Genomic DNA, 11,968 nt, shown 5'->3' with positions numbered 1-11,968 from the left:
TGAATGCCATGTGCTCTTTATTATTATTAATTATCTTCTTGTACAGAAAGAGACAAAGTCGAACAGCTAAACTCAACAATTATAAAAAGAGAGAGAGAGAAAGAATCAGAAGCAAGAGGGTTGGTTGCTCCCAGGCTCCAGTGAAATCCTGACATACTACTGAATGTACAGATTTCCCAGCTGACATGGGTCAACACATGAATACAAGCACAGTTTAAAGTGGTACCAAAATGAATCCATTTCACAGTAATCATGTCTAGAAGCTCAGTTGCACATATCAGGGTTTCCACTGTCACAAATTCACAATCACAGAGTGAAATAGCAGGTGTGTTCAGGCCTGGGAAAGTGGCATCCGGAAGGGGAGACAGATAGGGAGGCAAAAGCAGCTGTGGGATTTGTTTCAATCTTGAATATCTGTGTTAATGCTCAGGCTGGGGGCGGGGGAGGGGCAGGCACTGTGCAACGGTCAGATGTCTCAGTACAGTAGAACAACTGTTGAGGCAATGAGCCCGAGGGGGTGTGCTGTTTGGATATCCTTGTCAGAGAAATTCTTGCTAGAGAGAGACTCGCCGCCCACAGCCTGTGAAAGGAAAAGCTCCCTACTTCAATATTTGGGGGCGAATGATGGGAGTGGCCAGTCTGATAGCAAAACATCGGCTTCACAGAATATTTAGCAAGATACACAGCTACGTTACTTTAAATTGCAGGCTACGAGAACGAAAAGCTACAGCACCCACCCTTCCCGCGATGGAGAGAGACCAAGAGACCATCCTACGCACAAAGAGCCTCACACACGAGAATTGCTGAACCCCAAAGCTGAAGGCACGGTGAAGGGATCCCTGATATCTTGAGCCTTTTATCTGAAAAAAAAAGTGCTCGTTTTAACTAGATCCCTCTTACACATAGGACCCTGAACATCGACTAACATCGCGAAGACTGTGTCAAACCTTTCTACGGAGCAAGAATCGCAGATACCGTGAATTAAGATAATTTAATAAGATAAGTTGTGACTTGTCTATAAGTTCTGAATTAGTGGGCTTCAAATTAATAGGCTTTTACCATGGTTGCAGGCAGTCTGATTACAGTACTTTGAAATTAGCTAATTATACTGATTAGTAGGAGCAGAGTTCGGTGGGGAGGATGTGCTTGTCTCTGAATCGGCACAATCCTGAAATGGAGCTTCATTACTCGTCAAGCTGGAAAGCTTTGCTGCCCGGCTCTCCAGCTCAGCCTTGAACGTGAGGGCACGTGCAAGACACAGCACACAGGCACACTCCTAGAAACACAGGGCGTAGGTGAAAAAGAGCCCCCCTCCCCACCCCTTTCCCCAGACAAAAGAACAATCTAGAGGCAGTGTTGTTTTTTCCTTCTTCTCAAGGGATGCCATTCGGTTGTCAAAAGATCAACCCGCAGCCAGAGAGGAACCATCTGGTTCAAACTCCTTAACAAAAAAAGACACTTTCCTGTCCTGAATTCCTCATATTCAGGCCACCAGAAAGGCAACATCCAACCCACCGGGCAGATTCCTGTTTTCCCAAGCACCCTAAGGAATTCGCACTAATGGCAGTGGGATTCACAAGCGGAAGAGGAGGCTCCGGGCCTCCAGGTCAGCCTGCTTGGTGTTGCTGGGCACCTGTGCGCTTCACTCTTTCTCTTGTGCTTTCATTTTGAAGAACCCCAGGCGATGGGGAGCAGCGTGGAGGGACAGGTTTGCGATTCTCGTTTTAAAAAGTCTTAAAAAGTGTTTTAAAGCCTTTTCTCTTTTTTTTTTTTTTTTGTCTTCATGAAAAATATCTGAACAACTAGCCCCACCATTTCCAAAGGCAAGAGTCACACATTGGTTCCACCGCAAAAGGAAAAGGAAAAAGAAAAAGGCCCAGGAGTGCTCAGATCTCCTTCAGCTGTTGAGACCCGCAGAACAGGGGCAGAGGTGGGGGACACGGTGCCAGAAGGGCGTGGGGGGGGGGGGTCCCCACAGGGCAGAGGCCCACAGGGTGGAGCTGCTTAGTCTTCTCCTAAAACTTTTCGTGAAGTGGGGGCAGAAGGTGGAGACTCTGCGGGGCTTGGACAGCCAATCTCAGCTTTCCTCCCTCAGGGTCCCGTCAAAAGGCTGTCCAGCCCCAGGAGGTGACATTCCTCCCTTCAGACCGGAACCCTCCTGGTACAAATATAGCCACACACCGGCTATTGTTTCAGATAAGCATATGAGAAAAAGGCAACGTGCACACGTGTACAGGCACGCATGCACAGGCGCACGCGAGCGCGCGCACACACGCACACAGGTCCCAATACAACAAAAATGTAGCTACTACAGATTTAGCGTTGTATCAAACCAACGTCCATACAAAGACACAGTTTGAAAAGGTATATACAGAGCATTCGTAAAAGCCGAGTGTGCACCGTGAGGAGTTATGACCCTTGTGTACTATAGACTTTGTTTTCTACAATAGACTGCAAAAAAACGTCCCAGAGACCACGGTGGCAAGCCCACCTGTTAGAATCCCGCGGAGCACCTTAGCGGGAGCACTCAGGGCCCCAGGAGCTGCTCTCGAGCTCTCCCTGCAGGCCCGCACTCGCTGGCCTGGCGCCCAAGGACGCAGCATGTGCTGCCCTCCCGCAGGCCAGGCTCCTGCCTCCCGCTCCCTCCCGGCTCCACCCGGCTTGGCAGGGCAGGGCTCCGCGGATGCCAAATGCAGCAGGCCTTCCTTGGCATGCTCCCTTTGGCTCTGGTCAGTGGGGCCTGCGCCCGGCTCTCTTCTCAGTGGGGAAGAGACACACAGGGCGGGGGGGGGTGGGGGGGTCAGGGTCTTCTCCCCGGCTCCCAGGTGGCTCACAGGCCTCGGGCTGCCCCCGGGTCCTCCACCACAGGCCAAATAGGAGAGACCGCAGCCTCCGTCGTGGAAAGAGCAGGGCCCTTCTAGGCCAAAAATCCCTTTGTGAAGAAGGGCAGGAGTGTCATGTTAGAGGTCCAGAGGGAGAAGAGGAAGGAAGGGAAGGTGGGATGCACCTGGTTGGCACCTGTGGCATCAGGGAGCTCTCATGGAAGGACAGACGAGAGAACAGAAAGCATCACCCGGCAGGACACTGACTCCCCAAGTCGAGACTCAACAGCAGAGTCACGTGAAGGCCCCCAGGAGACGGGTCTCCTGTAAGCTACACATTTCCAGAAGCATCTTCCTAAGGGCAAACTGCACTAGCTCCCTGATGCTTCAGGAACTGCACAGGCATTATTAGCTCAGTCAGCCTCCCTTGGGTCCGGGAGGTGGGGGGAGGATGGAAAAACCCAGCCACCGGGTCAAGCTGTCGAAGTCGGTGGCCTCAGTGGGATAAGAATACAAGTCTCCTAAACTTGAAGTGTGTCCCAGGGCAAGTGTTCAGGATGGGAGGGGCCTCCAGAAGTCACCCGCGGCCTCGAGGCAGGGCTGCGGTCAAAGGACGAGGCCCGATGCCCGCCTTGGAGAGCTGTTTGGACGGAGAGAAGCTTGTCTTGTCAGTGGGTTTTGAACTGCTGTGGTTGCCAATAGACCCTGGCTGTGCACTCTAATGGACCCCACAAAGATTTGCTACATTATTTTAAGCACCACAGAGAAAAAGTGATTTGGCTCCGAGGCCAGGAGGACGGACATGCAGGGCTAGGGGGAAGCGGTGTCGAGAGTCTTTTACGTGGTCATGGTCAGTTCAAGGGCAGGTCACTCCTGCCCCGCTGCTGTCCAAAACCTCCCTGAAATGCAGAGGTGGACAGCTCCTGGGCCGCAGAGAGGGGTCACTAAAAATGGACCAGCACCTGGCCATAACACAGGAAACCCCGAAGGGGTCTTCAACCCCAGGTCACGGGCTTCCCCACCTCCCCTGCCAAGGAAGTTCTAGAAAGGGACACTTTGGGATCTTTTCCCCAGGTGAGCACCATTATTAAGGAGAAATCAGCCAACTGAAGTTCAAGTTCAACTCAATGCACCTGCTCACGAAAAGGGAAGTATCCTCAAAGTTCAAAGCTGAGGAGGCCAAGTTCATGGGTTTTGTCATCCCAGGGTACTATCAGCCTCAGTAGGACAGAAGTCCAGCGCTCTGGCCCAGGCTGTAGCCCTGAGCACTCAGAGGCCAGGGGCTCCCCAGGCAGGGTCACCAGCATTAGTGTTCCCAGAGCTACGATTGGGCTCAGGCCAGGGGGTAGTGGCTTTAGCACAGCCGGTACACATCTAGAAAGCCAAGGTCTTCAGAAGGCCAAGCACACTAGAACCAGAGCTAGCTTCCAGGATGGCAAAGTTCGCACAGGCCTCTCACTCAATGTGCCAGCCAGCCCCGTGCCCCTCAACCTTCACACACCCCGTCCTCCTTCCAGCTGGCTCCAGATATTCCTTTTAATCTGGTCAGGAGCGTGTGTGGAGGTGGGTGTCGGGGCAGGGGAGTATCACAGATCTGATGTCCCTCGGTCCCCTATGAATGGCCCAGGTTGTATTGTTTTGCTTTATTGTGTTGGTCGCTTATTTACTCATTATTACTCTTTTTTGTGGTTGTTGTTCAGTCCTTGTCCCCGTCCTCAAAATGTTAAGCGAGGACGGAAAGCAGAAGACGGGGGAGGAAAAGGGGCTGCTGATCACCTAGCTTCTCTCCCTCAACCTGTGGCCTAGGCTCCCAGACGCACACAGGTCTCCAGCCCGCCGCACGGCCCCGGGGCCTGAGCCTACGCACATTCGGGCCGCAATCCACTCAATGGGCTAATACCTTTGGCATAAGAGAAGCCAGTTCCTGATGGGAGGACAGGATGGCGGGAGCATGGGGGCTTCTGGGAGAGCTGGGCTCTCTGGCCTGTGGCTCCCCCCAGGGGCTTTGACGCATGTGTGTTCCCTCCCCCCCCACCTGTCTCTGACAGCTGACTTCCTACAAATCCACGGTTAGGAAATTATTTGGCAACAGGAGGCTAAGGCTGTTTTGTGGTGGCACAGTCTTTAAAAAGTTAAAAAGAAAATAGGAGACCCCTGAAAAGAGGCTTTCACTCCGGACAGGACAGAAGTCCTACTACTTGTCCGAGCCGGGGTTGGTGGCCACTATCTCCTCATACTTTGGGGGTGGGTCGCTGTAAGAGACACTCGCCTCCTCACTGCTGCTCTCCTGAGGCGCGGTCACCTCCTCGTAGGACGGGGGAGGAGTGGCACTGGACAGCCTGGAGAGAGAGAGCTCAGGGAGGTAGAGGGTGCTCTCGAGGCGGACCGTGGCTCTGCCCCCGCGACTGGGCCCCAGCACCACCTGCGGGTTGCCCCCCGCCTCACGATGCCCAGAGGACTCCCCCTGGCTATGCACAGTGCCCCGGTACACCATGACCCGGGGCAGGCTGTGCCCGGCGCGACTGGCGAGGTACCGGTTCTGCGCGTACGACGGGTGGTGACGGGTGGCTTTCTGCAGCTGGCACCTCCAGATGATGAACAGGGCGATGACGATCAGGAGCGCCACCCCCAGAAGGGGCACCACCACGTACATGGCATCTGAGCTTTGGGCCGGATCTCGGACCGAGTAGACGGCGTTCGGGTACCCCTTCCAGAACTCCATCTACAAAAGAAAGGGGGCCGCTTGCACCTGCACGCACGACCTCACGGCCCAGCTGGGGCCCCGAGACCTCCGGCAGGCCTGGCACGTTCGGCGGGGCCTGTGGCCGCCCCCCGCCCCCCAGCTGGCCTACCGCCGACAGCTGCCAGGACAAAGGAGGGTGCTCCCAAGTGACGAGGCCCCCAGAATCGGGCGGCTGGGGCGCTAAGGCCACGTCCTTCGATGGCCCTGGTGCCCCTGCCACAGACTGGGCGGCCTTGCCTGCACGCCTTGTGACGGGTCCCAGGCTCCCCTGCTCCCACAAAGCCGCCCTGGGGCAGCACATGCCGTTTTCTCTTTGTCCTCGAACACCTCCTTGACCTCCTCGTAGCTGCAGACCTCCTCCATGCACTCTCGCTCGATGGTGCCCTGGCGCAGCTCCTCCAGGAACTCATTGGCGCGGGGGAACCGTTTCAGGACCGAATGGGCATTCTTGGCCTCCAGGAACACTGAGGAGAGAGCCGTACTGAGGCCTGGCATGGGCAAGGGCCCTGGGGCTCCTTCAGCCCCGACTCAGCCCGGACAGGGAAGCACAGGGAGGAAGGGAAGCAGGACAAAGCCGGCAGGCGCCGCGCCACCCCGGATACGGCTGCGCCTCTGCACCCGGGATCGAAGGGCTGGCTGACCTTCTGCGATGCCACGATGCAGCTGCTTAGAACACCACGGACCCGAGCAGACACAGGAGTGTGGGGCCCCGGGTAGTACAGAGGAAAATGGGACCAACCGCAAATCACCCCATAGGACTCTACCAGGGCGGCGCCCCGTCCCTCCGCCCGAATGGCCATCTGCGACGTCACCAATTGCCCAGACCCAGACAACCTACTACCAGGCCAGTCTGGGCTAGATCGGGGCACTGGGCACATACAAATCTGAGAGCGCCCCGGGGAAGAGGGTCACAGGGATCTATGAGGAGAAAGGAAGCCCCAGGAGACTGGGCACAGATGCGTCCTCCAAAAGTGTCACTGAGTGCTGGCCATATCTACTTATTCCCAAGGGAGGGACCCAGGCCTAGTCGAGCTGCCCCGCATGGTCTCAGCTACATGCTCTGTAAACCTGAGCTAGTATCCTGTCCACCAGCCCCTTGCACTGCCCAGGCAGGCAGGGCTTTCCCAAAAAGCAGGCGCCCATTACCAAAAAGTAGGCCTGTCGTAGTAGTTTCTCTCATACAGGCCTGGGCAGGCGCACATCTACAAGTGGGCACACACTCGAGGACGGATCCAGAGCTGAGAGGGGAAAGCTGCGACCCACCAATGAGACAGGGGCGTCAGGGACACCCTGGGGACAGGCAGGCTGGATAGGACTTGAGAGGTGAGCATGCACCTTTCCTGTGAGTCCCTGGGCACGGCCACTCACCCCTCGGCCTGGGCCCTGGCAAACTCACCTGCCATGGCTGCTCCCTCAGCTCCAGCGTTTCACTTGCCTGGCCGAGGAGAAAAGCAGAGTTACAGTGAGGTCACACCTCAAAGCCTACAGGGCACCCCCTCGGCCCTGGGATGTGACTCCCACCCCCGCTGGCCTGGTCAAAGGTCAAAGCTCATGTCACCCCTGTGCCACTCACAGCCTCCTGTCCTCCCCCAAGCTCCCTGAGGCCCAGCAGACCCAAAGCTAACGTTCCTTCTGACTCTTCCCCCCATGACCAGAGTCTGAGAGTGTAGATGACCTTTAAAAGAAAGAGGGGGGAACCCCTCCTACAGGCCAAGTTTCCTCCTTCCTCACTTCCCTCAACAAGTCTTTGCACTTTTGAGTCAGAAAGGACCTCCGAGGGATGGAGAATTAGGTGAGGTCAAGCACACCAATGGTGACAGAGACAGGACCCACTCTTAGGGACTCATTTTGCTCACAATGGCGAGTCCCAGAAACCTCTAATGACAAGTATGTTCCTTGAAAACAGGCGGCCCGTGTTGAAGAAGCAGGTGCTGGCAGCGCTGAACGGGGCGACAAGCATCTCAGAAGTCATGGCCCAACCCCGGGTGACCCACTGTGTCTGTCTGCACTGGACAGGGTACCGAGGGTCTCCTGCAACTAGCTCCCTCTCCTCTCATGGCATCAAAGACCACTGCAGTGGGGCATGAAGATAGTGACCGGCGTGATCGGAACTGAGAGGCTTAACTCAACGCAAGGGTTGCCTGCAATGTCCCAAAGCCCCGCTCCTGCTCAGGAATTCTCCAGCCACTATATAAACCAGGGCCAGTGCTCCCGCGCATGCGCACGCGCACGTATTCCAGAGCACTGCCCGAGCTGTCCGCACCTGGGAGCCATCACCCCACTGCTCCCTCCCCAAGCAGAAGCTGGGGGTTTATGACTACCTGGACGCAAGACACGGGAACGTGCAACCCGTCACGCTACCCTTTTCACCTCGGCTGCCAGGAAGCTCAGTGTTAACGCTGACCGTGAAGCCCAGCTGGTGAAGCACCTATGCTCCTCCTTGGCAGCGCGGCACACGCTTTTCTATTCACAGGTGCGGGGCCTTGTGTGTATTTCAAATATACCTTCCAATCCGATCGGCAAACACGTAGGCTATAAATGGTAAATAAAATCAAAGCTAAAGGAAAAACAGCAAATCTATCCCCTGTCCACAAGAAACCCCACGTCAAGGGGGACTTTGTCTCTTGAACCCCAGGACGATCCCACCCAAAACTCGGGGAGTGACTCCGTCCCCCAGATTGGTCTACCATGGTAAGAAGAGTTGGCCCTCGGTGTGGAAGGAGTGAAGACGGACTCTTTATCTCAAGATTCTGCCTCTGACTGGTCTCTGGGGTTCCCTGAGGGCCAATGCCAGTCACGTGGTGAGGGTGTGGGTGTGGCACGCCTAACAGCAAAGGGTTTGACTGAATTAAAAATGGAGCTGTTGTGTCACGGTTTGCAAAGATTGAGTAAAGGCTGCCCTAGCGAGTGAAGATGCAAAGCCACACACTGCGTTGCTTATCGAAGAGAACTGCCGGGTCGGTTCTGTTCATTTTTACGTGTTAAAATTACATAACAGCTTACACACAGCCACCTCTTGTCCCAAACACACCTGACTTGGGTGCATGCACACCCACACCTATCATAGCCACGAATGGGTGCTCTCCTGACACTTGCCGAAGTTATTAGTTTATTTTTAAGGTTCAAAAAAGGCAGGAAGTCCTCCCCCCCAAAAAACAAACCCAGCTCACAGGGAATGGCCCACTCCATTAACCATTCTGCAGCCACCATTACTGCTGCTGCTGCTGCTGCTAAGAGGCCGCCTCCCCCTCTTTCCCCAAAATTTAGCGCCTGCTTCTTCCCCTATAAATACACCATCAATAGGGCGTTGCTATGGCAACAGTGAGGAAGCGTGAGGGCTCCAGACAGAGAATGCTGCTGCAGTCACGCATATACATGATGTCCCTCCTACCCCTGGTGGATACTGTAAGGCTGATTGTAGGCCCAAGGAATTTTTAACCCACTCCCCCCAGGAACACAGCTGAATCCTGAGGGCCTGGAGAGGAAGGAAGGCAGGGACTGGCCGCCACAAAGACCTTCCTTAACCCCAGCCTGGGCTGAGGCAGCCAAATCACAGCAGGCTGAAACGTCGCTCCCCAAATCCCTCGCATGGAGACGGGAGGCCATCAGAGCACCAGGTGTCCCAAGATGTGGCCTGCAAACCACTTCTCCCAATCGTAGCCCTTTTCATTCCCCTCACTCAGAACTAGCTGTCGCCAGGAAAGGCTTCTGTGATCGCCAAAGCTCATGACTCATCAACCCACCCAGTGACATGAAACTCCCAAATTATGCTCCAACTCCAACTCTGGGCCCTCCTGGTCCCCTTCCACTCATGCCAGCCCTTAACGTGCCCGTCCTTGCCCACCGTCGCCCGCCAGCTGCGCCCTGCCCAGGAGCGCCAGCCTCTGGCCCCGGGCACACTCTTCTCCTGGGGCTGCTCGGGACCCCCAACGCCTTGGCCCGGCCGGGCCTCCGGACCCCCGCCCAGCAGTGCCCCGCGCCCAGCTCAGGGGCCCTGTACTCCGAACCATGCCCTCGGGGCCGGGGCGCCCAACCCCAACGGCCTCACCGTTCTCTGGGCCCAGGAGGCGGCCGCCCTGCTTGCGCACGCAGCCCGCCACCTCGCTGCGGCGCCTCTGCCAGCAGGGCCCTGTCCCCGCCCACCTGCTCCCCGTCGGCCAAGCCCCCGGCCCGGCCCAGCCGTCTCCGCCCGCCCTCCCCGCCCGCCGCCCGCCCGCCGCCCCGGGGCCCCCCGAAGCCCGCCCGGCCGAGGCCGGGGCCGAGGTGCGCCTGGAGCTCCCGCCCCTCGCAGCCGGGCGCCCGGGCCCTGCCCGTTACCTCGGACCCCCCTGCCCTGCTGTCCTCTGGGGACTCCGCCGCTGCCCGCCCCCCACGCCCCGCTGCGCCAAGTCTGGCCTCGCGCCCCGCGCCTCGCGCGCCACCCTCGAGCGCCACGACCCCCGGGCCCCGCTCGCCAGGCCGCGATCGTCGCGCCGCACCGCGCGCCGGGCCGCCGGGCCGAGGACGCCAGAGGGCAGGGGGCGAGGAGAGCGGGCCGAGGGGGAGGGCGGGCGGCCGGCGAGCTGGGCGGGAGGGGCGGCGGCGCGCACCCAGCACCGCGCGCCCGCGCCCCGCTCCGCCGGCACCGCCCCTGCCCCCGCCCGTGCTGCCGGGGGGCGGGGCCTGGGCGGCGGGCGCGGGGCGCGCCGGGGACCCCCCAGCCGAAGGCGCGGGCCCCGTGGTGCCCCCGGGCCCCGGCCCTCGGAAGCCCGGGCGCCAAGGCGAGCTGGGGCGGCCGCGCCCAAGGCCCACGCGCCCGGGCCCCGCGCAGCGCACCCTCCCCCACCTGTCCCCGACCCAGGCTCACCTGTCATTGTGGCCAGCCCGCCCCCGAGAGCCGGCCGAGGAAAGAAGGGGCTCGGGCCAGCACCCCGGGCCCACCTCGCAGGGCTCCAGCGGGCCCGCGGAAGGGCTGGGTGGAGGCTGCGTTCCGCCAATGACTGGGTGACCTTGGCTCCTTCACTTACCGCCCCCCCCCGCCCCGGGACGGCAGGCTCCCCGCCGGTCAAATCTGGTAAATGGGGAGAAGCCTGCCTCCCTCGCGGGGCTGCAGCGAAATAAAGGAGGAAATGGGCTTGGGAAAGTCTGAAGGCGCAGAAAGGGGAGAGGAAGGGGAGCGCGGGGGGGGGGGGGGGGGGGGCGGGGAGGGGGCACAGGAGGCCGCGCTGGGGGAGGTTCGGCATGACAGGACCAGGCGCTGGTAGAGGACACTGGTCCCAGGAGAAGCACGGGACGCGGCGGACTGCTAAGGGGGGACCCTTTGCGGGGGGAGCTCGGGATCTGGGTCTGCCCAAGCTTCCCCGGGGAGGTCCAGGGCACCTGCTGAGTTTTCAGGGTTCCGTTTGTTCTCTGCACCTCTGGAGCCCTCCTGGCAACTGAAGTGGGCGCCTTTCCCACCCCTTTCCCTATTTTGGGGTTTCCGGCAGGATGATCCAGAGAAGGTACACCCGGAACTATCCCCACCCCCATCCCAGGCAGAGAGATTCCAACGTCCTGCCTCCACGATCAATCGGAAAATAGGGGGAAGGCTGAGCAGCCCCCCTGCCTGGCCCTGTTCCTGCCCTTCTCTCCTCTCCCAACCCGGCTCCCAAGGGCGCTTTGCACCTGTACTCAGAGCCCCCTTTGCCCAGGACAGCCCTCTGCCCTCCTTCATGAAGGCAAGAGGCCCACATCTCCCCGCCTGCGGAGAAGGCTTGCACAGAAGGGAATCAAGATCACCCGGGGGATAAGAACGGGGGTCCTTTGAGACCCAAAAGGGCTGTGTAGGCTTTAGAGGCCCCCTCCGTTCTGGGGGAGAGGGTGTGGGCCGGGCTGCTGGGAGAAGCGCTTTGGACCTCTCCCGAAACTTACTTCCTGGGTCTCCTAGTCCCACCCCCAGCTTCCCTTCCTGACCTTAACCATGTCCACAGGCGACTTCACACAACTCTCCGCGTGTGAGGCCAGGGTCGGTGGCTTTCACACGCCTCCCAGCACCCCCACCTAAGCTACTAGCTCCCTCCCTGCCCAGAATGCCTTTCCTCCCACCAGCAGCCTCTGCTCACTCACATTCATTCTTCCCGCATAGCTCAGATGACATCTGTCCTCAGGTCTCGGGAGTCTCCGCCCCTGCCCACGCTGACGGCTGGGTTCTTAGCACTCTCTGCAGATGCCCAGGGTGGGAATGGTGAGCAGCGGCCCCTCGGCAGCAGCAACGCAGGAGCTCCAACTCCTGACAAGACCACGCATCACCTGCGATCCTGAGCAAGCAACTTAACCTCTCTGCATCTCAGTTTCCTCATCTGTCAAAGGAAAATGATGACGATAATAGCTCCCTCAAAGCCAGTGAAGAGAGCAAATGGCAGGGTCACATCAAAGTCACATCGAG

At 58.6% G+C, this 11,968-nt stretch overlaps 1 protein-coding gene across 8 annotated transcripts; it reads right to left on the bottom strand.

Moving 5' to 3' along the window:
• Window positions 1–10,976, bottom strand: PRRG3 (proline rich and Gla domain 3). 8 transcript variants are annotated; one of them, XM_072744741.1, is made up of 5 exons: window positions 9,883–10,134; window positions 7,887–8,097; window positions 6,962–7,000; window positions 5,869–6,029; window positions 1–5,544 (listed from the first exon to the last, which is right to left on the bottom strand). In XM_072744741.1, exons 3-5 carry the CDS (start codon window positions 6,966–6,968, stop codon window positions 5,017–5,019), a joined length of 696 nt encoding a protein of 231 aa, XP_072600842.1. In that variant the 5' UTR covers window positions 6,969–7,000; window positions 7,887–8,097; window positions 9,883–10,134; the 3' UTR covers window positions 1–5,016. The 8 variants fall into 8 exon arrangements, with proteins under 8 accessions (XP_072600842.1, XP_072600843.1, XP_072600845.1 ...); XM_072744742.1 differs by lacking the exon at window positions 9,883–10,134 and adding an exon at window positions 9,614–9,713; XM_072744744.1 differs by lacking the exon at window positions 9,883–10,134 and adding an exon at window positions 9,614–9,713 and having other exon boundaries at window positions 7,936–8,097.
• Between the last annotated feature and the right edge of the window lie 992 nt (window positions 10,977–11,968).

Source organism: Vulpes vulpes, chromosome X (assembly GCF_048418805.1).
Source record: "Vulpes vulpes isolate BD-2025 chromosome X, VulVul3, whole genome shotgun sequence".
Taxonomy (NCBI): domain Eukaryota; kingdom Metazoa; phylum Chordata; class Mammalia; order Carnivora; family Canidae; genus Vulpes; species Vulpes vulpes.
This window is presented reverse-complemented; position numbering and strand designations above follow the sequence as displayed.

What these genes read in the sequence shown, in the direction of transcription:
- PRRG3 (XM_072744740.1), bottom strand. An exon ending in TCGAGGACAAAGAGAAAACG is followed by an intron (nt 5,545 to 5,868) that starts GCATGTGCTGCC and finishes TTTCTTTTGTAG; the next exon opens with ATGGAGTTCTGGAAGGGGTA.